Genomic DNA, 26,800 nt, shown 5'->3' with positions numbered 1-26,800 from the left:
AGGACAGATTACTTTTACACGCTGCACGCTTCAGCACTCAGTGTTCCCATTCTGTGAGCTGTGTGGGCTACCATTTCCCGGCTGACCCATTGTTGCTCCTAGACGACTCCCCTTCACAATAACAGCACTTATAGTTGACCAGGGCAGCTCTAGCAGGGCAGAAATTTGACAAACTGACTTGTTGGAAAGGTGGCATCCTATGACGGTGCCACGTTGAAAGTCACTGAGCTTTTCAGTACGGACCATTCTTTTGTATATATAGTGTGTTTACTGTTCTCAGATTTTTCATTAATAGATTTACGATGTGTATGAAAATGAGATTTTTTGCAATATTTTTGTATATTTGACTGTGATATGTGGTTGTCACCCCTTGCGATCTTAAGATGAATGCACTTACTGTAAGTTGCTCTGGATAAGTGCATCTGCTAAATGACTAAAATGTCAAACGTAAATGTTTACAAACAGATCTCATATTGAGTTATATATCTAATTTGTTTAAAAAATATATTGCAGTCACAAATGTACTGTCGTGGAAATTCTTACACAGGGACATTCGAAGTCAATCTTAAATGAATCATTGTTTATTGTCAGCGCGCTGGAGAGGTTCCAACCAACTCAATGCACCATAGTACACATGTCAATCAGAAGCTCAGCCTGGGCAGACGCAGCAGTTGTCTTACATACGGCTATACACAGACAAGTTATATTTGCATGATTTACCATAATTAGTTAATCATTATCGTTTTGTTTCCTTCATGTGACCGACCAATACTGTTTCATAACTTGTGACAGACCAACACCTCACGAGGCTTCTCCTCTCTAAGCTGAAACCTTGAAACTGAGATATTTTTAGTTTGTTCTCAAAACACGGTCGTTCGTTCTCAAAACACGGTCGTTCGTTCTCAGAACATGGTCTAGGCGTACTGCTACTGATAGGTGTGATTTGTACAGTCAGCCACTTGCATGAACACAGAAATTGGTTAATAGGACAGCACATGAATAGAACACAGAAATTAGTAATCAGAAAAGCACAAACATTAAAATTCTAATTTCAGTATCATTTGTACATTTCTTTATAAAACATACTGTTATTTGTTACATTTGACTGTGTAAAGCCTAGCAGTACTACTGAGTGAGTGTAACGGCTTTCCTCCTCCTCTTCATCAGAAGAGGAGGAGCAGGGATCGAACCAAAATGCAGCTGAGTTAGTAGACATGATTTATTAACGAAAAAACACGAACTCGACTAATACACTAACAAAACAAATAAACGGTGTAGACAGATCTGAACGACGGACTCACATAACACACGAGAACGCACGAACAGGGAAAAAAGCCTACACATAAATGACACTGAACAAACAAACCGAAACCAGTCCCGTGTGGCGCAACGACATACACAAACACAGGAGACAATCACCCACAACGAACACTGTGAAAACACCTACCTAAATATGACTCTTAATTAGAGGAACGCCAAACACCTGCCTCTAATTAAGAGCCATACCAGGCAACCCATAAACCAACATAGAAACAGAAAACATAGAATGCCCACCCAAACTCACGTCCTGACCAACTAACACATATAACAAACTAACAGAAATAGGTCAGGAACGTGACATAACCCCCCCCATAAGGTGCGAACTCCGGGCGCACCAGCACAAAGTCTAGGGGAGGGTCTGGGTGGGCATCTGACCACGGTGGTGGCTCAGGCTCCGGGCGAGGTCCCCACCCCACCCTAGTCAATCCCAGCTTCCATCTCCCCCTATGAATGTCCACCCTCATCTTACCCCCACAAAATCCTCTTGGTAACATCAACAACAGGGGCAGCACCGGGACAGAGGGATAGATCAAGACAGAGGGATAGCTCAAGACAGAGGGATAGATCAGGATATAGAGGTAGCTCAGGATAGAGAGGGAGATCAAGATAGAGGGGCAACTCCGGACTGAAAGGCAGCTCCGGACAGAGAGACAGCTCTGGACTGAGGGGCAGTTCTGGGTAAATAGCCGCTCCGGGCTAAGGGACAGCTCATGACTGGCTAACGGCTCTGGACGCTCATGGCTGGCTGACGGCTCTCGACGCTCATGGCTGGCTGACGGCTCTCGACGCTCATGGCTGGCTGACGGCTCTCGACGCTCATGGCTGGCTGACGGCTCTCGACGCTCATGGCTCGCTGACGGCTCTGGACGCTCATGGCTGGCTGACGGCTCTGGACGCTCATGGCTGGCTGAAGGCTCTGGACGCTCATGGCTCACTGAAGGGTCTGGCAGATCCTGTCTGGTTGGCGGCTCTGGCAGATCTTGTCTGGTTGGCGGCTCTGGCAGATCCTGTCTGGTTGGCGGCTCTGGCAGATCCTGTCAGGTTGGCGGCTCTGGCAGATCCTGTCTGGTTGGCGGCTCTGGCAGATCCTGTCTGGTTGTCGGCTCTGGCAGATCCTGTCTGGTTGGCGGCTCTGGCAGATCCTGACTGATAACTGGCTCTAGCGGCTCCTGACTGACTATCGGCTCTGACGGCTCGGGACAGACGGGCGGCTCTAATGGCTCAGGACAGACGGATGGCTCAGACGGCGCTGGGGAGACGGATGGCTCAGACGGCGCTGGGGAGACGGATGGCTCAGACGGCGCTGCGGAGACGGATGGCTCAGACTGCACCTGTCTGGCGGAAGGCTCTGGCTGCTCCTGTCTGGCGGAAGGCTCTGTAGGCTCATGGCAGACGGGCAGCTTTGCAGGCTCATGGCAGACAGGCAGTTCATGCGCCGTTGGGCAGACGGCAGACTCTGGCCAGCTGAGACGCACTGTAGGCTTGGTGCGTGGTGCCGTAACTGGAGGCACCTGACTGAAGACACGCACTTCAAGCCTAGTGCGGGGAGCAGGGACAGGACACACTGACCTCTCGAAGCGCACTATATTCCTGGTGCGTGGTACCGGACTGAGGGCACGCACCTCAGGACGAGTGCGGGGAGAAACAGTGTGCACAGGACTTAGGAGACGCACATGTGGCTTAGTGCGCGGTGCCGGAACTGGAGGCACTGGGCTGGAGACACGCACCATAGGGAGAGTGCGTGGAGGAGGCACAGGGCTCTGAAAACGCACTGGAAGCCTGGTGCGTGGTGTAGGCACTGGTGGTACTGGGCTGGGGCGGGGAGGTAGTGCCGGAAATACCGGACCGTGCAGGCGTACTGACTCTCTTGAGCACCAAGCCTGCCCAACCTTACCTGGTTGAATGCTCCCCGTCGCCCGACCAGTGCGGGGAGGTGGAATAACCCGCACCGGGCTATGTAGGCGAACCGGGGACACCATGCGTAAGGCTGGTGCCATGTAAGCCGGCCCGAGGAGACGCACTGGAGACCAGACGCGTTGAGCCGGCCTCATGACACCTGGCTCAATGCCCAATCTAGCCCTACCAGTGCGGGGAGGTGGAATAACCCGCACTGGGCTATGCACTCGTACAGGAGACACCGTGTGCTCTACTGCGTAACACGGCGCCTGCCCGTACTCCCGCTCTCCACGGTAAGCCTGGGAAGTGGGCGCAGGTCTCCTACCTGCCCTTGGCCCACTACCTCTTAGCCCCCCCCCCCCAAGAAATTTTTGGGGTCTCCTCTCGGGCTTCCAGCCACGTCTCCTTGCTGCCTCCTCATACCACCGCCTCTCTGCTTTCGCTGCCTCCAGCTCAGCTTTGGGACGGCGATATTCTCCCGGCTGTGCCCATGGACCTCTCCCGTCCAATATTTCCTCCCAAGTCCATGATTCCTGTGTATAATCCTGCTTGACCTCACGCCGCTTGGTTCTGGAATGGTGGGTGATTCTGTAACGGCTTTCCTCCTCCTCTTCATCAGAAGAGGAGGAGCAGGGATCGAACCAAAATGCAGCTGAGTTAGTAGACATGATTTATTAACGAAAAAACACGAACTCGACTAATACACTAACAAAACAAATAAACGGTGTAGACAGATCTGAACGACGGACTCACATAACACACCATAACACACGAGAACGCACGAACAGGGAAAAAAGCCTACACATAAATGACACTGAACAAACAAACCGAAACCAGTCCCGTGTGGCGCAACGACATACACAAACACAGGAGACAATCACCCACAACGAACACTGTGAAAACACCTACCTAAATATGACTCTTAATTAGAGGAACGCCAAACACCTGCCTCTAATTAAGAGCCATACCAGGCAACCCATAAACCAACATAGAAACAGAAAACATAGAATGCCCACCCAAACTCACGTCCTGACCAACTAACACATATAACAAACTAACAGAAATAGGTCAGGAACGTGACAGTGAGGTGGATATATAGCATTTAGCAAAAAAACATGATTATTTGTCTCTCTGAATTTAAACTATCAAATGATTTTAAACAAATACATGTCTGTCATTGAACCACCCCATGCCACGATTACAGTGAAAAAACACACCAATCTCTTCCATAATTTCTTTAAACAATAAAAGCTAATTTACCAACATTTCTTAAAATGGATATATAGCATTTTGGAATGAAATTCTTCAAATGTATTTGAACAGGGACTGCTGAACTGCAAGTTTATCTACAGTCCCTTGATCATTGGTCAAATTCCCTCAACCATTTTCCTGTACATCATACGGGTGGGTAAGAACATAAGAACATCTAGGGTCCTAGCCTAGATACTAATAGCGGTTCCAAATCAGCGGTGCGGAATGCAGAGCTCTTTCACCATGTTGCAACGCTAACTGATAGAATCCGTTTCTATTAGCATTGCTGCATTTTCTGAAAATGCTAGCGAGGAGATTTTGGAGGTTGCTAAATAACCAGCAAACAAATAAAACAATTGTTTGTAGGAAATTACAACAGCCTAGGGAAGTTGAAAACTAGCTAAAACTTCAAAAAAGTTAATTCAGTATTTAAAAAAGTTAATTCCTTTTTTAAATACTTACAAATCCATTTCACTTCTTCCTATTGGTCAATAGTGTGTAAGGGAAATGGATTGCCAATGTTAATGATCTAATTTAAGCAACTGATTAGTTTAACTACTCAATGCTTAAAACCAGAACAGTATCCTTTACAATAATAATATTTTTATTTACTGTACATATACTGAACAAAAACATAAATGCAACATGCAACAATTTCAACCACTTTACAGAGTTACAGTTTATACAAGGACATCAGTCAATTGGATCTATAGATTTCACATGACTGGGCAGGGCGCAGCCATGGGTGGGCCTAGGATGGGCATAGGGCCACCCACTGGGGAGCCAGGCCCAGCCAATCAGAATGAGTTTTTCCCCACAGACCGAAATACTCCTCCGTTTCATCAGCTGTCCTGGTGGCTGGTCTCGGACAATCCCGCAGGTGAAAAAGCTGGATGTTGAGGTCCTGGACTGGCGTGGTTACACATGGTCTGTGGTAGAGAAATGAACATTCAATTCTCTGACAACAGCTCTGGTGGACATTCCTGCAGTCAGCATGCCAATTGCACACTCCCTCAAAACTTCAGACATCTGTGGCATTGTGTTGTGTGACAAAACTGCACATTTTAGAGTGGCCTTTTATTGTTCCCCAGCACAAGGCGCACCTGTGTAATGATCATGCTGCTTAATCAACTTCTTGATATGCCACACCTGTCACGTGGATTATCTTGGCAAATGAGAAATGCTCACTAACAGAGAGATTTTAGAGAAATAAGCTTTTTATGTGTATGGGACATTTCTGGGATCTTTTATTTCAGCTCATGAAACATGGGACCAACACTTTACATGTTGCATTTATATTTATGTTCAGTATGTAGTATGGTTGCATAGCTGGAGTAGATAAATACAAGATAAACACATAACTGTTGCTTGTTGTCTGACCCATTTAACCTTCACTGACATAGGATACCTCATCCGCCCAGACTAGTCTCTGCCTAAATGTAAATTAAACTGGTCTAATGAGCAAGCAGTAAACATCTAGGCTTAGAAACATCCCCATGGTACTCCACAGATGGTTGTTTGTCAGTGTACAGTACTGTATCTAATGAAATCACAAATCTTTGTTGTCTGGTGTACAATTCCGCCTGCTTATCGATGTCATGGGCAGTAAGGAATTTCTTGTGGGAGGCTCATTGAAAATATGCCAAATATAATATATGCCATTTAGCTGACACGTTTAACCAAATTAGTCATGCGTGCAAACATTTTCATAAGGGTGGCCCCCGCAGGGATCATACCCACAATCCTGGCATTGCAACCACCATGCTCTACCAACTGGGCCACACCGGACCATTACTATTGTTTATAATAATGTCTTAATCACAACAATATAGACTGAGTGTTGGGCCTAGGACAGAGAGGTAAACAGTGCTGTGAAACATCCAGAGGCTAAATGCTACGTCACTGTTGGGCATTAAGTCACATATCCACTTAAAGTGTATAAGTCCAGCCCCACCTATCGATGTCCCTTCATCGAACCATCACAAAATGGAGCATTCCATATTCTTTAATACCTGCAACATGGTGTAATGTTTCCTTAGCAGCTATTAACTCCCACTGATGCCGGTCTTATCCGCAAAAGGGTCGGGTGAGTGCAAGCTTTTCTCCGCCTCCAAGCAGTGTCACGTCTGATTAAATTAATCAATATTCAGTAAAGACTTTGATTAGTTTATTGAATTAGATGTGTTACTTCTTGGCCAGAACAAAAAGCATGCACCCACGCCGGCCCTTTGTGGATATGGCCGGCGACCCTTTCCCTTCACGCAGCAGGAGTCAGGATGCTCTCTAGCGCCATGCAGAGGTAAGAGCCTATGGCTGTTTCCACCGCGACTGGAGCCTAAATGTATGGGGATAACAATCCGTCTTTAGCACTTAATCTAATACTCTTTAACTTCAGTAAGCATGGGCTGCCCTGGAAAAGACTGACGTACTTTGGCATTTAATCTGCTGCTTAGGTGCTTCACTTTGTCACTCAGGTGCCTCTTCCTCCTCCGACTCCCAGACTGTCTGACCCTCCTTAATAGCTTCTTACCCCTCTTGACCCACACCCCCTTAATCTCTCCTGACTCTTTGTTTCCAGGCTTTGACCCTATCTATCTAACACTGGCATTTACCCTCTACTCACAAATCACCCAAATCAACAAGTACAGTAAGTAGCTAGCTATTCAAGTCATTATCTATTTACTCATTGATACTAGTCTCCAAGTGTAGAGTGCTGTGTTGAGGCATTTGACACACTAGTACTATTGTAGAATCATGATTATCATCATAAGCTATAAGTCACTGCTGAACACATGACCTGACCAGAGAGAACTCTGGGCCTTGATGAAAGTCTACACATCACTTATGTAACTATTACTTTAAAGCCTCTAAAGGGAATCACTTATGAGAGGCCAAAAACACCAGCTCTAATTATGCCTGAAGCGTTAACAGAATTAAACCAGTTATAGGGTGCGCCAGGAGCAGGCCATGACATATTCCATGTTATTTTATTTTAATTTAACCTTTATTTAAATTGTCTGTCACATTACACATTTTCTAAAACTCTTGGAACGATATGCAAAATCCCACAGATAGAAAGAAATGATGAATTAAAAACCGACTGTACAAAGAATGTTATTAAAGACCAAAACCCACGTCCTATGACCTATATTATGCCTTGAGAGATTAAGAAAGATGGAGTGCTCTTGGCGTGATTTTGATCGTTGTGTGTGTTTACTGATCTGGGCCTGCATGCCTAATCCCCCCAGTGGGTCCTGTAATCTCGGGCCATAAAGCCGGTCCAGAAGGAACTGATCAGACCAGCACCATCATAACAGACCCTCTATTCTCTAGTGCACTTCTTGGTCATGATTTGTTGTCATGACATTGAGATTGAGCCTTGGTGAACTAGAGTTCTAAGACATGCAGATTTGTCCTATGAGTGATCCTAGATCAGATTTTATTGGACTGCGGAGGCCCAGTAATGGCCTCATAAATCTGTTCTGCAACTCAAGGGTTGTGTATTTGAGTCCTCTATGGGCAAACGTGTATGTACTGAAGCGTCTAAAAGACTGTAATATCATCCCCAGCAGCTCTCATGAGTTGAACACTAACACTTTACTTGACATCCAGCGTCATAACACGTTATGATACGGTCATAACCCTGTCATAATGTCATAACTGCTGACATAACATGTCATAATATGGTCATAACCCTGTCATAATGTCATAACTGCTGACATAACATGTCATAATATGGTCATAACACTGTCATGACACATTTAGACCTGTTGTAACATATATTGTATTATTTTAATGCTGGTTATAACACTTACATAAGCCTACTTGTCAACAGTATGTTAATGTTAGATCATATTTTCTGAAATTGACCATATTATATTATCATTGTAATTGAGCACACATCGATGTCAGACATGCTCTTACCCCAATGCTCTCTTTCGGATGACTGGGATTACCCTGAAAAAGGCACAGTGCTGCCGAAACGTTGGTAAATACCCAATAAATTACTGGGAGTTCATTTATGGAGTGTGCAACTTTCTTTATTTTGATAGTTTATTTGCAGTCAGCACCTCCACACAAACAAATTTTTCTGGGAGTGCCAGAGCTCATGTTTTTTAATCTGGAATGAATGTAGGAACAGATTTCAGCGGCAGGACAAGACACCCTCTTTGTGAGTCATGACTGACATAAGGGCATGTACCGCAGGAGCGGTAGAGATACTCTTAATGATCGGCTATGAAAAGCCAACTGACATTTACTCCTGATTATTATTTGACCATGCTGGTCATTTATGAACATTTGAACATCTTGGCCATGTTCTGTTATAATCTCCACCCGGCCCAGCCAGAAGAGGACTGGCCACCCCTCATAGCCTGGTTCCTCTCTAGGTTTCTTCCTAGGTTTTGGCCTTTCTAGGGAGTTTTTCCTAGCCGCCGTGCTTCTACACCTGTATTGCTTGCTGTTTGGGGTTTTAGGCTGAGTTTCTGTACAGCACTCCGAGATATTAGCTGATGTACGAAGGGCTATATAAAATAAACTTGATTTGATGTACCTGATAGGTATCTGGCTTATATGATTATGATGGTCATAATGCTTCTTGATACTGTCACAAAGTGTATTTAAAACATGATGACAAAAACACCATGTCTGTAAACAACGACAATAGCGAAAGACTTAAGAAACAAACTTTCAAACGAAAGGAATGTGCATGTGTCTGCTCAAACGGTCAGAAACAGACTCCATGAGGGTGGTATGAGGGCCCGACGTCCACAGGTGGGGGTTGTGCTTACAGCCCAACACCGTGCAGGACGTTTGGCATTTGCCAGAGAACACGAAGATTGGCAAATTCGCCACTGGCGCCCTGTGCTCTTCACAGATGAAAGCAGGTTCACGCTGAGCACATGTGACAGACGTGACAGAGTCTGGAGACGCCGTGGAGAACGTTCTGCTGCCTGCAACATCCTCCAGCATGACCGGTTTGGCGATGGGTCAGTCATGGTGTGGGTTGGCATTTCTTTGTGGGGCCGCACAGCCCTCCATGTGCTCGCCAGAGGTAGCCTGACTGCCATTAGGTATCGAGATGAGATCCTCAGACCCCTTGTGAGACCATATGCTGACACATGCACATGTCTCTGTAAGGAAAAGGGTTCAACCTAAGAACCATTTCTGGAGGAAAAGGTTGATTCTTTGGAAGGCAAGATGGGTTCTACATAGAACTCTTCTGAATCTGAATAAGCTTTTTGTTTTATTTTAAATAGTGGCTGAGTATAGTGTTTACCTCAGAGTATAAGCATTAACCCTTCAGAGTTTAAAAAGATATAAGAACGTTTTAAACTGTACATACATGTACAGTGCCTTCGGAAAGTACTTACCCCTAGACTTTTTCCACATTTTGTTACGTTACAGCATTATTCTAAAATTGATTAAATATATTTTTTTGCAATCTACACACAACACCCCATGATGACAAAGTGAAAACAGGTCTTTAGAATTTTTTGTACATTAAAAAATAAAAAATAAAAAAATTCCTTATTTACATAAGTATTCAGACCCTTTGCTATGAGACTCGAAATTGAGCTCAGGTGCATCCCGTTTCCATTGATCATCCTTGACATGTTTCTACAACTTGGAGTCCACCTGTGGTAAATTCAATTGATTGGACATGATTTGGAAAGGCACACACCTGTCTATTTAAGGCCCCACAGTTGACAGTGCCTGTCAGAGCAAAAACCAAGCATTGAGGTCAAAGGAATTGTCCGTAGAGCTCCAAGACAGGATTGTGTCGAGTCACAGATCTGGGGAAGGGTACCAAAAAATGAGGAAGGAAGCAGTTTGGAAGCAGTTTGGAACCACCAAGACTCTTCCTAGAGCTGGCCGCCCGGCCAATCTGAGCAATCGGGGAAGAAGGGCCTTGGTCAGGGAGGTGACCAAGGCCCGATAGTCACTCTGACAGAGCTCTAGAGTTCCTCTGTGGAGATGGGAGAACCTTCCAGAAGGACAACCATCTCTGCAGCGCTCCGCCAATCAGGCCTTTATGGTAGAGTGGCCAGACGGAAGCCACTCCTCAGTAATAGGCACGACAGCCCGTTTGGAGTTTGCCAAAAGGCACTCAAGACTCTCAGACCATGAGAAACAAGACTCTCTGGTCTGATGAAACCAAGATTGAATTCTTTGGCCTGAATGCCAAGCGTCACATCTGGAGGAAACCTGGCACTATCCCTATGGTGAAGCATGGAGGTGGCAGCATCATGCTGTGGGGATGTTTTTCAGCGGCAGTGACTGGGACTAGTCAGGATTGAGGGAAAGATGAACAGAGCAAAGTATAGAGATCCTTGATGAAAACTTGCTCCAGAGCGCTCAGGACCTCAGACTGGTGCGAAGGTTCAGCTTCCAACAGGACAACGACCCTAAGCACAAAACCAAGACAACGCAGGAGTGGCTTCGGGACAAGTCTCTGAATGTCCTTGAGTGGCCCAGCCAGAGCCCGGACTTGAACCCGATCGAACATCTCTGGAGAGACCAGAAAATAGCTGTGCAGTGACGCTCCCCAGCCAACCTGACAGAGCTTAAGAGGATCTACAGAGAAGAATATGAGAAACTCCCCCACATACAGGTGTGCCAAGCTTGTAGCGTCCTACCCAAGAAGACTTGATGCTGGAATAGTTGCTAAAGCTACTTCAAAAAAGTACTGAGTAAAGGGTCTGAATACTTGTGTAAATGTGATATTTTTTTAAATGATAGATTAGCAAACATGTCTAAAAACCTGTTTTTGCTTTGTCATTATGGGGTATTGTGTGTAGATTAATGAGGGAGGGAAACAGTTTAATCAATTTTAGAATAAAGCTGTAATATAACATAATGTGAAAAAAGTCAAGGGGTCTGAATACTTTCCGAAGGCACTGTATATTTGGCAATATCTGTACACAGTAAATTGGCCAGTGTTACCTAATGTTGATTTCTCAATGTAAAATTTCTAGAGTTGATTCAGGAGTTAAATTAAGTCTGTAAAGAGGTAAATTAACACTCTGTGGTGTAAAACCAAGGTGTTTGTGTTAAGAACAGAAGTGAGTGTAATTGTATAATTGTTACTCTGTGAAGAGTAAAACTTTGAAAACCACGCCCATCAAGAATATATTTCTCAGCATACTCTATAGCAGGTGGATTTTTAGAATTGTTTGTTTCAATCTCTTTGTTTTTGCATGTACATTGATTGATTGATCCTATGTTACACAAGGATAAATTACATACATGTTTCTAAACTAATTTAATCTTGTTCCAGTTTAGATGGTTTAGGTTGTCAATCTTCTATGCCATGGCAATCATTCTGCATGCAGGTTGAAGGTGATTCAAAATTCCAATTGTTAGAAATCTGCCTATATTCCAATAGGAATTACACATCACTTTGTAGGCCAGCATAATGTGACATGCAGGCCTGATATGGCCTGTAAACCAGGAGTTTAACTAGGCTCTCAAACAAAGGACTTATGATATATGTAACGTATTGTCATATTTAGAGTTATATTTTAAAGGCTAATAAGGCTGGTGGAACTGTAGAGGGTTCTAGGAAGAACCCTTCATAGAGGGTTCTAGGTAGGGGTTCTATAACGAACCCTACATAGAGGGTCCCGTACCTGACAAACATGACTAACGTCAATCAGAAATAAGTAAGTTAAAGGCTGGCCTTGATCCCTTGTTTCATAATTTAATTACTGTTCCTCTCCACCACTTGCCGTGTACAAGGCCGGCTCCAGGCATAAACGGTCGCTTATGTCCCCCAGTCACTAGGGCCCCGAGTTAGAGTAGTAGAATACACAAGGAGCCCAGGGCCCCTGACCTCCAGGGGGCCCCCATTGATTAGAAAATTGCAACATTTTCTCTCCGCCCCATGGCAAAATCTATGCATAGTCCCTTTACCCCTACCTACATGTACACATTACCTCAATTTACCTCCACTAACCTGTACCCCCTCACATTGACTCGGTACCGGTAACCCCTTTAAATTAACTTTTAAAATGTAAATTTTTCTCTCCCCATCAAAAGGGTGGCCACAAAGCCCCAAAAAGGCCATAGCCAGCCCTGGCTGGGTAAGCAGTATTATTGTGTAACTGTGTCCAGCCTGTAGCATGTGTCCTCAGAGTGTAGTGTAAACTGATGTAAACTTCACTATCAACTGGCTCTCATCCTCATTAACAATCACACATGCCAGTAACCAAAGGCCAGTTGAGCTTTGATTGGGTTCCCCTGGTACTTTAGTAAAAGAAAAACACCTGGAAATCCAGTAACGGACTCTCAGTTCACTCTGTGTTAACAATTCAGTTTTAAAATCCTGCTGAAGTTGGAAGGGTATATCTTTCTGACCTATCACTACTCCGGAGCATCACCTCACAGTTAGCCCTCAGATCAACTTCCTCCTTCCATTTTGAGTTAACTGCATCACGGACAAAACAAAACACACAGGATAATTGGCTAAGTAAGTAATGAGAGCCTAAAAGCAACTTGTTCAAATTCAAATATCACATTACCTTTCTAAAGCCATGCACTGAAGGAGAACTCACCCCAGTATCTCACTCAATTTGATTCAACAGAGCATGAGGAGGGGATCAAAAATATTTCAGAGCAGCTTAGAGTGTCAAAAGAGCAGTTTCCATTTGAACTGTAAGCCTGGATTATAGGAGTCTGATAACTGTGTCTGCTTAATTAGTAGCCAATAATTATACCAATGCCACCCTGGTTGTGGCCTGCTGCTTCTATAAGGCTCTGCTGGCAGCCCAGGACAGGCATAGTAGGCATCCAGGGGTTTTTCTCCGTGTTGGCCCAACACTACTTATGGCCCAGTCTAACAGTTCCAGCACAGGCTTGGTCAACATGATCTTTATTTCCCAGTCAACTTCAGGTTAAGCTCAGCCTTGGCCACAATTATCAATGGAGCAATCCAAGAAAGGCTTGGCCAACGTAACTAATAATGACCCGGTTGACGACAAGTCAAACACCAACATGGTCTCATTAGAATGTCTAAATAGTGGCATTTAAACACGTTTTTAAAAATTTAAAATGCCCCCGTATCCACTCTGACCTCCACTCTAGCACCAGACTTCTCCGGTCTTATTGTAAGAGCCATAACTATATACCGTAATATGTTATTATAGTGACATGTGTAATGTTCATACACTTATGCCATGTTCATATGATACTTGGGTGACTAACAAAATCAATGGAGGCCCCCTGGGGGTCAGAGTCTCCCTGGAGGTTAGGGCCCCTGGGGACGTGCCCAGTAGATAAGGTTTAGATATCTGGCTAGACTTAATTACCTAAGAAATCTTATAAACTGTTAGCGGACATGGACTAATTGAGTGACTGTCAGTGACTGACACTGACATCAGAGAAAAACTGCTGATGCACTACCAAATGTTGAAATTGCACCTTGTGTATTCTACAGTAAATTGAGACTCAGATGTTTTCTTTGTTTTTGGTGGGGGGCGTGGGGCCCTGCGCACAGCGTGTCGTCTGTGTATAGGAAGACTACCATAGTTAAACGTCAACATTCTAAAATATTTCTAATGAGATGGCTAACAGAACAAAGGATTTTATATCGTAAACAAACTCCCACTTTATGTTGTTCTACAGTAGTGAGTTCGCAAAGAACTTGAGTGCATGAGAATGGGATCCAGTTGAATTTAAGTGGTTTCCAGTCATTTTAAATCTACTGCACGGTACCGGTAGTGACCAATACACTGTAGGGCTTCTCCTTAAATCAAAGACAATTCCTTCTTCATTATAACAATTCCTTCTTCAATACCCATTGTCTTTAACCAGAAATAAGTCAAATGCCACCAAAATCTTTTAATAAATAAAAAATGTTCCTATTTATTTTTTCATAATTTCTTGGAATATTTCAAATCATCCATTAGAAGTTTTAGGGAAACAAAGTAAATGATGTGATGGGAGCGGATCAGGACTCAATCTGGGGTCCATCCCATGGGTAAAAGACAAATACCAGGCTTACAAAGACTTAAAACTAATGACATCTTTAATTTGGGTTGTAACGTGACAACAATAATAAAATAAAAATCTCTCCCCTCTCTAATCTGGGTTGAGTTAAATCATAGCTGCTTGAAGACAGAGGAACCTTGGTTGTTTTAGAGATAAGTCCCTTATGTGCTCTACATTATTTAAAAAAAAAGGGTTTTGTAAACCCCAGATGCAGCATGTTTCTCTTCTTTGTGAATGTCCATTGTCCAAAATCCAACAATTACTGTTCAAACTGAGCACCCCTTTGCTTTTAGGAACAGGATTTAAGAAAGAAATTCCCTTTACACAGATAGATCGACTAAGACCTGCTGAGTCACTGGTTTTATGGGAGTATAGGCCTACTACATTTATGGCAAATGAACTGAAAATAAAATAGGATATTCCGTCCCAATCCCCTGTAGCTCCTCAGAGCTTGTACACAGACAAACTGCTGTCGGCTTTGTAATTCCTCATTAATATCAGCAATAACATTCAAGATTTCACATATTAAGCTCCGAGTCGCAGGGCATATTGCTGGACAATTACAGTCTGAAACAAGCAGATACGGATGATCTGGGATTTAATCCCGGATCAGCATTTTCCCTCTTTGCATCTCGCTCTCCCTCTATCCTTTTCGCTCTCTGTCTATTATGAAAGCAAAAATAATGGCCACATTTTGGTAACACAAATAATACAGTATGTTGCTCAGGAAACAGAATTGGGGTGTGGAGATATGACGAGTTGAGTTGCTCCCTCTAATACCACAGACAGAAATAAATGTAAGGACTCTTCATTACAGTAAATCCATAACATGTTGTTACAGGTTATGTCTTATTATAATATCCTGCATCCTTCATCGCACAAACTCAACATACGTTTAAACAATTTTGCCATAAAAACGATATGCTTTTTCTTTAAGCAAATCAAGATGCATGATTTTACACTGTAGCCAAATGCAGGAGGTGTGCGCGCACGCAGCAGAACGCAGCAGCAGAAGCAAACTCCTTCATCCGCTACTCTTTTGTCCGTGTGATGCTAGAATACATTGGGTTTCCAGGGAAAGCTGTGAAGCGAGCTGTAACCACTTGGGGCCACCTGTCCCGGGTTACTGTGCCTGCTCCAGGCAGCTCACAACAAAAGAACAGTAGTTATTTGAATAGGATTATTAAATTGATTTCAGCAGCCAGGGCCAGGGCTGTGTTTGGTCAGCTCTCTCTCCAGCTTCTCCTGTAGTTTCTGGAAGGAGGGCCTCTTCCTGGGCTCAGCCTCCCAGCAGCACCTCATCAGGGCGTAGACACCGGGGGGACACTCCTCTGGAGCCTCCATACGGTAACCCTGCTCCACAAGCTCCTTCACCTCCTTCAGACACTGAGGGAGACATAAGGAAAATGATGGGACATGTGATAATGTCATCCCCTCTTAAAGGGCCTGTTAACTTTTTAGTGGACACAAAACGATTATCAATCACACAACATTTTGTCTACATACTGTATCTGTATGTTACATCGCCTGCATTAAACAAGTACAGTATGAGCCACTCATTCTAATTATATGGTTAAACCACCACTAAGCATGCTTTAAGTCAGTCTAGTTGATCCCCCGCTGGCTGCCCATGCCTTGTCCTCATATTCCCCCTGTCCTGCCAGGTAAACAGGGATAGGGCTGGACAGGTACAACGGATTGAGACTGTGTGTCACAGGAGAGTGCAAGTTCCATAATCTCTTCCCCCCTACATGTACAAACACACATACGCACTCATGAACGCACAACCTCTCTCACACTCCTCACCCCGCCCCTTCGTTCTTCTTTTTGGCTGGCTGCCAACAGGAGCTGTTGCCGTAGAAACGCGGCCTACAAGCACTAATCCTGGTTTATCCCTGCCATTATTACCTGCTTAGTACCATTGCTTTGATTCTCTGCTTTACATACCTGTGTGGGGAGTAACTGAGACTCCCTACAAACAGATAAAGCATGAATAAAGAGGATTTTAAGTATGAAGTAAATAAATAATGCACCCTTCCATTTCTCTAGAGTTAACAAACTCTGCCGTGATGACAGGGCAGTTATCGGTGCTGCTTCACCAAGACTAGGGTGTTTTTCTTCAAATTAACACATATGGTGACAATGAGTGTCAATGAAGATGTAGTGCTAAAGAAACAGAGGTCTGGGACAGACTACAGTATATGACCTTATCAGAAACCATGGCACAGAAATATGGTTTAAACCTATTCACAGGTGTCCCCTACTGGTAAAACATCATAACTACACACAGTAGGACCAGAGCCAAGCTTCTGAATCCCCTCATTTCCTTCCGACACCCATTCAGGAGAGATAAAATGAGTCCGGTGCAAATCCTTGTCCTGTGACGCACTTACACGGCCTTTAACCTCAGGCAGAGTTTCCTTCGTTTCAATACCGTAAGTCTATCAGTGGATAAAGCACTGCTGACGTACGTGGATAATGGGTCATAAAGGCATACATGTAAAAAAAAAAATATATATATATACGTTTTCCATTAGGACCAACCATAATAGGTGAAACGCGCTGGTGTCAGGATGTCTATGGTGCACCAGGTAGTAAAAACTACTGGGTTGGCACTTTGTCACTGATCAGCGCGAAGATAAGGACACTGGACACTGTCGCAGGTATCCAGAGGACACCGAGGCTCTCCTCCCACAGGCTAAGACCACTGGGACACCTGCTGCAACACTGGTGTCAGAACAGAGGACCTTGCAGCTTCCATGAATGACAGAGAGCTATGGCATGCCATCGTTCCGTGCATTACACCACCTGAAGAAAGCGAGCAACTGGGGTGGACTGCCTTGATTGATTTTTCGAAGAAAAAAACAAAACAGCTCACATTTGTCTCATACAAATGTTTGTCGCATTGTGCTTCCACAGTGACTCATAACTCCACTGATCTTTATGAACGGTGATGTAAAGTCAGGACTCACCATCTCGGGGTAGGGTTGTCGACCATAAGAGAACGTCTCCCAGAGGAGAACACCGTAGCTCCATACGTCTGACCGTGTGGAGAATTTCTGCAAGACAACCACACATAACCACAAAGGCAAATCAATGATAGGTAGCCAAAATCGCAACAACAATGGCTGACTGACATGAGAGGTATTGTCTAATAACGACATAGGCTAAAACCCTGACACCAGCCAACAATCATACACGATTCACATGAATTATACATTCTTTAAGTCTGTGAACACACATACGTCTGTACCGTAAGCGTGATAAACGTTCCGAGGGGCAAACATCATCATACCTCATTCTTCAGGGCTTCAGGGGCTGTCCATTTGACTGGTAGTTTAGCGTTGTCTGAGGCCTTGCAGTCCAACTTGGTCAATCCAAAGTCACTGACCTTGGCCACGCCCTCGTTGGAGACCAGGATGTTACGGGCTGCTAGGTCTCTGTGGACCAACCTCTTAGACTCCAGGTACTCCATACCCTCACATACATCTCTGAACACACAACAACACACACAGTCTTATATACTGAAATAGACACAAATGTAAGGTTGGTAATGCGGCAGGGAGAGTCCCAAGAAGAGCCGTTTAACTGTATATGGGATGGGATCAGCTATGAATGACTGCTATGAATGACTGTTAAAGGGCAGTGTGACTGTAGTAATGTACAGTGTATATAGTTCTATTTAACTCTATGATATGGCCTCACAGTGCAAAGCGTAGTAGCTGGTCAGTGCTGATGACATAACGGCCCCTTGTCCGGAGGAAGTTCTCCAGATTACCCTGCAACGCACAAATAAAGAGACGGTTGGATAAGAGTTGTGTAATCTAAATTAGTCCCTAAGTGTGTGTTTGCTACAATTGTTTGTCATCAACAAGCTTTTAAGGCCTGTCTCCTGGACTGAGATTAAGTCTACTCCTAGTATATTTGTTAATCTTGATTGACGGTGATGACAGATTGACTGTACTGAAGTCACGGCAGCAGTACCTTGGCCATGAGCTCTGTGACGATGTGCAGTCCATTGTGTAGGATCACCCCCAACAACCGCACCAGATTCTTATGCTGCAGTTTCCTAGTGGCGAGTCAGACCAAAAACAATCAATTAAGGAAGGAATGAAGGGTAAGGAAGTAAGAAAGAAAGGAAGTAAAAAGGGGACGAAGGAACAAAAGACAGAAGTTCCTAAATTTAATTAAGTTAATCAAGAAAACATGTCTCGTTACTCTCGACTCACGTCATAACAGTGGTCTCTTCTAAGAATGCCTGTGCTGTTACATCACATTTAATGTTCTTTACTGCCACCTTCTGGCCCATGTAGTCTCCTTCATACACCGCTAGGGGACAAAAGAATAAGACTGTCAATTAAACCTGTAACATCTAGAATCAGGGTTCAATTCAACGTTAGAATGGTTTACCGGCTCATTAAAAAAATTCACAATAAGACATTGCAATCTCACCTCCAAACTCCCCCTCCCCGATACTCCCCCCCAAGGTCAGCTCCCTGATATCCAGCAGCCATCCTGCTGTGACACAGACAGACACCAGTCTAAAACAAGTAGCTTTTCATTCTTTATAGCTCTCACTTCAAAAGAAAAGACGTGAGACACACCCTCCCACCCACAAAATACCCTGTGGCCCCCACCCAGAAAGGCATAGATCTCTGAGCCTTGAGGAGGCCAACTCTGACACATCATGAGACTGTAAAGCCCAAGCACTTACTTTTAGACAGCTCCAACTCAGCTGACTTGGTGCCCTCCTTCTCTTTGGGCTTTAGAAGTTTGGTAACAATAGCTCCCTTGCTCTTGGAGTAGAACTGCAAAGATAGCCATTAGTGACAGCTTATATTAAAAACAGAGACTGAACTATACTGTCATTGACACTTTTGGAGAGAATAATGCTGTGTTAGAGAGCTAAGCTTCAGCACCTGCCCCGTATCAGCTGTGGTTAGTGCACTGTGGTTAGTGCACTGTGGCTTTGCAGTGAAACTAAAGAAGACTTGTGTCCTGACTACTGTTATGACGTGCTGTTTGAGCTAGATTTACCAAATATATCTGTCGCAAACTTATGAGGGTTGTTAATTTTTTTACTAAGTTTGTTGCTAAAACTCACAACACAGGTGTGTGTATGGGCCACATACAGTATACTGAATGTATGTACAGTATTTAATGTTAGTTATTCATTCTAAAACTAAACCAATTTAGTACTATCGAAAAGAAAACAGAATAATGGTATGGTGAACTGTACACAAACATATTGTATTTTTAAGTAGTTTTAGTATATAGTAGTCCTGCCCACAGCTGTGTGTGTGTCAGGGAGCAGCTGGATTCTCCCTTTATTTCCTCACAAGAGTTAGTCAGCGATATGAGTCTGGACTAAAGACATCTGTGCTCCACAGATAAGGGAGTGGTGAGGCATATTTAGTCTTTACAGTCACTCACATCTCCAAACACCATTGTGGCTGTGCATTCCAATAGCTCGGAAACTCACAGGCTCAATATAAACATTAAAAAGGTCTGCTGAGACTTAAGCCTTTCTTGTAAACCGTAAACAGTAAACGACACTTCCTTTCAAATGGGTCACAGTTAGCCTTGGTGTGGTTCAAGTCAAATTCAGTGTGATCAATTTTCCATAGAGAGGCTCCCTGTTGTGACAATGAACATTAGCTCATCAGTATAGAACCGTAGGCAAGATATTTGTTAGGAAACCCTCAAATCAAATGTTATTTGTCACATGCTTCGTAAACTACAGGTGTAGACTAACAGTGAGACTAACAGTAGACTAACAGTGAGTAAAGTGACACGAGGAATAAATACACAATGAAAAACAAAAACATTTCAAAATTGAACAAGTATAAAAATCGAGTACCAGTACAAAATCAAATCACATTTTATTTGCCACATGCCGAGTCGATGTGCAGGGGTACGAGGTAATTGAGGTAGCTATAAGGGTAAAGTGAGTAGACAACAGGATAAAATAGAATGAGCTGTAGCAGCAGCTTATGTGGTATGAAAGTGTGTGCATGGCGTCAGCATGCAGGTAGTAGCAAATACCACCAGCATGCATGTGTGGGCGTATGTAGTGTGTGTGTGTGTGTTTGTGTGTATACGATGTGGTGTAAGTGTAATATGTGTGAGTGTGGGGGTTGAGTCCAGTGTGTGTGCATATGCAGGTAGTCCTGGTAGCCATTTGATTAGCTATTTAGCAGTCTTGTTTAGCATTTGTATGGCTTAGAGATCGAATCGTACTACACCGGCTCTGACGCTCGTCGGATGTGACAGGGCTTGCAAACCATTAAAGATTGCAAAGGGAAGCACAGCCGAGAGCTGCCCAGTGACACAAGCCTACCAGTCAAGCTATACCACTTCTATGCTCGCTTCAAGGTAAATAACACTGAAACATGCATGAGTGCACCAGCTGTTCCGGAAGACTGTGTGATCACGCTCTCGGCTGTGTACTGCGAGCATGAGCTGACCAACTGGCAAGTGTCTTCACTGACATTTTCAACCTCTCCCTGTCTGAGCCTGTAATAACAACATGTTTTAAGCAGACCATCATAGTTCCTGTGCCCAAGAACACTAAGGTAACCTGCTAAAATGACTACTGACCCGTAGTGCTCACGTCTGAAGCTATGAAGTGCTTTGAAAGGCTGGTCGTGGCTCACATCACCATCATCCCAGAAATCCTAACCCACTCCAATTTGCACACCGCCCTAACAGATCCACAGATGATGCAATCTCTATTGCACTCCACACTGCCCTTTCCCACCTGGACAAAAGGAACACCTATGTGAGAATGCTTTTCAATAACTACAGCTCAGCATTCAACACCATAGTGCCCTGAAAGCTCATCACTAAGCTAAGGACCCTGGGACTAAACACCTCCCTCTGCAACTGGATCCTGGACTTCATGACGGGCCGCCCCCAGGTGGTAAGGGTAGATCACAACACATCCGCCACGCTGATCCTCAACACAGGGGCCCCTCAGGGGTGCGTCCTCAGTCCCATCCAGTACTCCCTATTCTCTCATGACTGCATGGGCAGGTACGACTCCAACACCATCACTAAGTTTGCCGATGACACAACAGTTGTAGACCTGATCACCGACAATGACGAGACAGCTTATAGGGAGGAGGTCAGAGACCTGGCCGTGTGGTGCCAGGACGACAACCTCTCCCTCAACGTGATCAAGACAAATGAGATGATTGTGGACTACAGGAAAAAGAGGACCGAACACGCACCCATTCTCATCGACGGGGCTGTAGTGTTCCTTGGTGTCCACATCCCCAACAAACTAACATGGTCCAAGCACACCAAGATAGTCGTGAAGAGGGCACGACAAAACCTATTCCCCTTCAGGAGACTTAAAAGATTTGGCATGGGTCCTCAGATCCTCAAAAGATTCTACAGCTGCACCATCGAGCGCATTCTGACTGGTTGCATCACTGCCTGGTATGGCAACTGCTTGGCCTCCGACTGCAAGGCACTACAGAGGGTAGTGTGTACGGCCCAGTACATCACTGGGGCCAAGCTTCCTGCCATCCAGGACCTCTATACAAGGCGGTGTCAGAGGAAGGCACTCAAAATTGTCAAAGACTCCAGACACCCTAGTCATAGACTGTTCTCTCTGCTACCGCACGGCAAGCGGTACCGGAGTGCCAAGTCTAGATCCAAAAGACTTCTAAACAACTTCTACCCCCAAGCAACTTCTACACCCTCTGTAGCACATTGCGGTCGGGTGCCTTGCAGTACCAACCAATGATGCAGCAAGTCAAGATGCTCTCAATGGTGCAGCTGTAGAACTTTTGAGGATGTGAGAGCCCATACCAAATCTTTTCAGCCTCCTGTGGGGGAAGAGGCACTGTCATGCCCTCTTCACAACTGTGTGGGTGTGTATGGACCATGTTAAGTCCTTAGTGATGTGGACACCGAAGAACTTGACGCTCTCAACCCGCTCCACTACAGCCCCATCGATGTGGATAAGGGTGTGCTCGCCCCTCCGTTTCCTGTAGTCCACGATAAGCTCCTTTGTCTTGCTGACATTGAGGGAGAGGTTGTTGTCCTGGCACCAGACTGCCAGGTCTCTCACCTCCTCCCTATAGGCTGCCTCATCTTTGCCTGTGATCAGTACTACCAATGTTGTGTCGTCAGCAAACTTTATGATGGTGTTGGAGTCGTGCGCGGCCACACAGCCGTGGATGAACAGAGAGTACAGGAGGGGACTAAGCAAATACCCCTGAGGGGCCCCAGTGTTGCCTACCCTCACCGCCTGGGGATGGCCCATCAAGAAGTCAAGGATCCAGTTGCAAAGGGAGTCCCAGGGTCCTGAGCTTTGTGATGAGCTTAGAGGGAGGTATGGTGTTGAATGCTGAGCTGTAGTCAATTAACAACATTCTTACATAGGCATTCCTTTTGTCCATGTGTGTGAGGTCAGTGTGCGTCATCTGTGGATCTTTTGGGGTGGTTTGACATTTGGAGTGTGTCCAGGGTGTCTGGGATGATGGTGTTCATGTGAGCCATGAACAGAATTTCAAAGCCTTTCATAGCTATAGATGTGAGTGCTACGGGGCGATGGTCATTTAGGCAGGTTACCTTGGCGTTCTTGAGCACGGGGACTATGGTGGTCTGCTTGAAACATATAGGTATTACAGACCGGATCAGGGACAGGTTGAAAATGTCAGTGAAGACACTTGCCATCTGTCAGTGCATGCGCCGAGTACGATCCAGGAATTCCGTCTGGCCCCGTGGCCTTAGGAATGTTAAGCTGTTTATTAAAAGTTCTGCACTGCGTTCACATATCCCAACATGTTCAGCTAATTTTCTATATAAAAACTCCTGACCCTGCCAATAAGGTCTGTCTTACAAAATAGATTTTATCTCAATGAGACAAAACTTAATAAATAAAAGTGTAAATAAATGAAACAGATCTATCTCCTCCTCACCTCTATCATGTCTAAGAGGTTGTAGAAGTACTGGGTGTTGTCGATGGTCAGTTTGCTGTCCTGGTAGATGACTCGGTAGTGGATGACCTGGCTGGAGTAGCTGACACAGAGCACGTAATCACCATGGTGGCGGATGGACTCCCGCACCAGGAACAGGCCATCCTCCACAGGCAGCAGCTTGGACACCGCCTCAGGACCTGAGATCTTCCCATGGAACCAGCTAGCATGGACCAACAGCGTTATTGGTCGGGAATAGATAGATATTCCATAAAGGGCCAGGAGTTGTCACATGGTCAGGAAACCACTTGGCCCTAGCTCACAGCTAACCAAACTGGACCAAATCTCCCATCTCAATTGTACTATAGTTGTATGCTATAAAGTAGGTGTATTGTAATATAGGTCTATATATAGAAGTCCAGACGCATAGGCTTAAATTGACCTACGGCATGAGACTCAGACTAGGGTCGACGCAAATGGCCTCTCGTTCTCGCACGTTGGTGGCAGAGACGAGTCCTTCCTCTCCTGTGGTGTTGTGTCTGGCCTTGTAATGTCCTTTCCCCTAGAAAACAGCATCAGAATAGCATTCAGTAGAATCATGCAAATAGATTAATTTCATCTCAACTGTATTTATAGAGCCCCCGCCAGAGTACAGTGCACAAAGAGCAGGGAAAAGTTTAGATTATTACATTTGAAAAGTACATTGTGTGCAACGAGGGCCCCTGAGCCATTTTTCCGACCCCAGAACAACAACATAAATTGTTAGGTACCGTTCCTGTTTCCACAATAGTAAGGATGTCTCCTTTGCGGTAGGCCAGTTCACCAGCTTTAGGTTTGCTGTGGTCACTCTTGGCAACACGTGTGCCGGACGCCCAACTCTTCTATAAGGGAGAGATAGAGAAGGCGACTTTGACATTTACAGAATCAGTTGCTCAGAAACTCAAAATAACATTCAAGTTCAGACATGGTGGTACATTAACCAGTTATTTCTCAGGAGGGAATGAGTCACTATTTCCTACAAACTGATAAACAAGCCATGCAGTGTCATGACAGAACTAATGATTTTATCTCCCAGTAACTGACCCCGGACATACAATTGATACATACCGTTGCCATCCTCAAGAATACGTTTGGATAGATGTAAATTCATCAGTAATAACCTGTTCAAGGAGAGCAAATTTCTTATGAGAAACACCATCTGGAAAACTTTTAACACAATTCTAGCAATAATAGTAGGCTAAATAAACAATATGTTAGAGTAACAGTAGCCTACCACTGCTCCCTTCACAGTCATTAAAATATATACATTCCTAAAAAAAGAAACCCTATTTGAAGGAGCAGGTCAGTATAAGAAAATAAATAAGGCAACAGCATTAAAACAGACCACTCAAGGTGGGACATCATATGGCAGTCAGAGATACCTGTGGCTCAGCAATGAAGCAAACTGTAATATGGTCCAAAGACAGACGTGATGAGTGGTCGTTAGATACAGGCATTTAGTGAGCTATAGCAATGGACGTGTGAACTAAGACTATTTATTTCCTGATAATGAGAACTCAAGTGAAGCTATAACATTGAGCTGAAACTGTTACTTACCTATAACGCTAAATGTGTTCATAATGTCGATCAGCATTAGGATTCGATCTGTCAGATTTCTCATTGCTGTTTCGATTTGTGGAATGAGTGCGGACGCCAGTGACCAATTGCACCGGCGCGTCGCATTACAGGCTATAACGACAAAATGTCTCAGTCAAATTCCGGTGGCTAGCGCCATGGACATGAACGGCCATTTGTATCAAAACTGGTTGTTTTTCCGTGATCAGTGGGAGAATTATTAAATCGCTACAGGTTTAGATAAAAAATGACCCGCATGTGAGAGGGGCAACACTGCTCAGTGTTATTGGAAGAGAGTGCCATATGCTTCAGCGTCACCTAGATCTGCGGGAAGAGGCTAAAGAAAATTATAAGAAAATCGTTGACGTTTTACAAAGACATTTTGAACCCACTCGTAATGTAATTAATGAAAGATTCATTTTTAACACGTGAACAAACTCAAGCAGACGTCTGGTCAATATATTGTGAGGTTGCGTCAATTGTCGGATTCTTGTGATTTCGGGTCAATGATAGACGAAATGATCAGAGACAGACTTGTGATTGGCTGTAAAGATAACGGAGTAAGAGCAAGTATGCTGCGCGAACCACAACGCGGAATAAAGGCATAGATATATGCAGAGCAAACGAACAGACGCAGATCCAATTAAAAAAGATGAACACTGTCCCTGAACAGGCAGAATCAGTAAATTATGCCACTCAGAACAAATACAGAGAGCATGTCGATAGAAAATGGAAACAGAATTCATCGGACAGTGATCTAAGGCAGAAAAATACTAAAGAAGGGTGCAGGTACTGTGAATCAACACACACAAGAGCCAAATGCCCACCATATGGGGTTATTTGCAAATTCTTTGGGGAAAAAACAAAAATTTTGCAAAAGTGTGCAGACAAAGTAAGCCTGTCAATCTGCTAGAACAGGATACACGCAGTGATCAAAATTATGCTGAAGAAGCAGACATGCTATAGATGAGATGTTAATTCTGTTCAAAGTGGCAAAGATAAATGGTTTACAAACTTAATGCTTACCCCATTGATATGTGATAACTGTGATTATGATCCAAGCAGCACTATCAAATGCCAGCTAGACAGTGGCTCAGCTGTCAATATACTCAGCGACAGAGACTTTATGCAAGTAATGTAGGATGGAGATGCAAAGCCACAACCAAGCAAGGCAAGGCTGTACCAGTAGGGGAGTGAACTGCAAGCCAATCATGATGGGGAAACGTGTACTAAAGTTCCAAGTGGTGAAAACCTTGCAAAAGCCTCTCCTTTCAGCAGAAACATGTGAAAAACTTAAGTTGCTACAGTTCAACCACCAGCATGTCATTCATCATGTCAACACTAAAAACAAAAGGTCCCATCAGACTCGAACACCTAAGAGGCAATATTGAAACAGTTTGAGGACGTTTTTAAAGGACTTCACCTGGTGGTGGATGAGTCTGTTAGACCAGTTCAACAGCTTCCCCGCTGAATCCCCATTCCACGGAAGGAAAATATACTAAAGGCTGTTGAGTCATTGGAGGAACAGGGTGTCATTAGGAAGGTCACCAAACCTACTAAGTGGATAAGCAACATGGTTGTAGTGGAAAAGCCTGGCAAAATAAGTCTGCCTTGATCCAAGTTCCCTGAACAAAGCCTTATGAGGACACACTCCCAAATGCCTACCATTGAAGAGATACTGCCAAGCCTGGCAAAAGTGAAAATCTTTTCGGTGCTGGATGCAAAAAATGGGTACTAGCAGGTACGTTTGGATGAAGAGTAGTTAACCCACCAAAAAAAATCTGCCTGTAATAAATCAA

At 44.4% G+C, this 26,800-nt stretch overlaps 1 protein-coding gene across 4 annotated transcripts; it reads right to left on the bottom strand.

Moving 5' to 3' along the window:
* Positions 1-14,292: 14,292 nt before the first annotated feature.
* LOC129810809 (megakaryocyte-associated tyrosine-protein kinase-like) lies at positions 14,293-26,133 on the bottom strand. Of its 4 annotated transcripts, XM_055861717.1 has the most exons (14): positions 26,028-26,133; positions 24,984-25,115; positions 24,495-24,547; positions 24,158-24,268; positions 23,834-23,949; positions 23,391-23,610; positions 19,172-19,265; positions 18,910-18,975; positions 18,687-18,786; positions 18,442-18,526; positions 18,163-18,236; positions 17,753-17,948; positions 17,430-17,516; positions 14,293-15,843 (listed from the first exon to the last, which is right to left on the bottom strand). In XM_055861717.1, exons 3-14 carry the CDS (start codon positions 24,501-24,503, stop codon positions 15,652-15,654), a joined length of 1,350 nt encoding a protein of 449 aa, XP_055717692.1. In that variant the 5' UTR covers positions 24,504-24,547; positions 24,984-25,115; positions 26,028-26,133; the 3' UTR covers positions 14,293-15,651. The 4 variants fall into 4 exon arrangements, with proteins under 4 accessions (XP_055717692.1, XP_055717693.1, XP_055717694.1 ...); XM_055861718.1 differs by lacking the exon at positions 24,984-25,115 and having other exon boundaries at positions 26,028-26,128; XM_055861719.1 differs by lacking the exon at positions 26,028-26,133 and having other exon boundaries at positions 18,910-18,972; positions 24,984-25,964.
* Positions 26,134-26,800: the final 667 nt, after the last annotated feature.

Source organism: Salvelinus fontinalis, chromosome 14, assembly GCF_029448725.1.
Source record: "Salvelinus fontinalis isolate EN_2023a chromosome 14, ASM2944872v1, whole genome shotgun sequence".
In the NCBI taxonomy this organism is placed as follows: domain Eukaryota; kingdom Metazoa; phylum Chordata; class Actinopteri; order Salmoniformes; family Salmonidae; genus Salvelinus; species Salvelinus fontinalis.
Note: the sequence above shows the minus strand (reverse complement) of the source record. Positions and strands in the feature narration are given on the sequence as shown.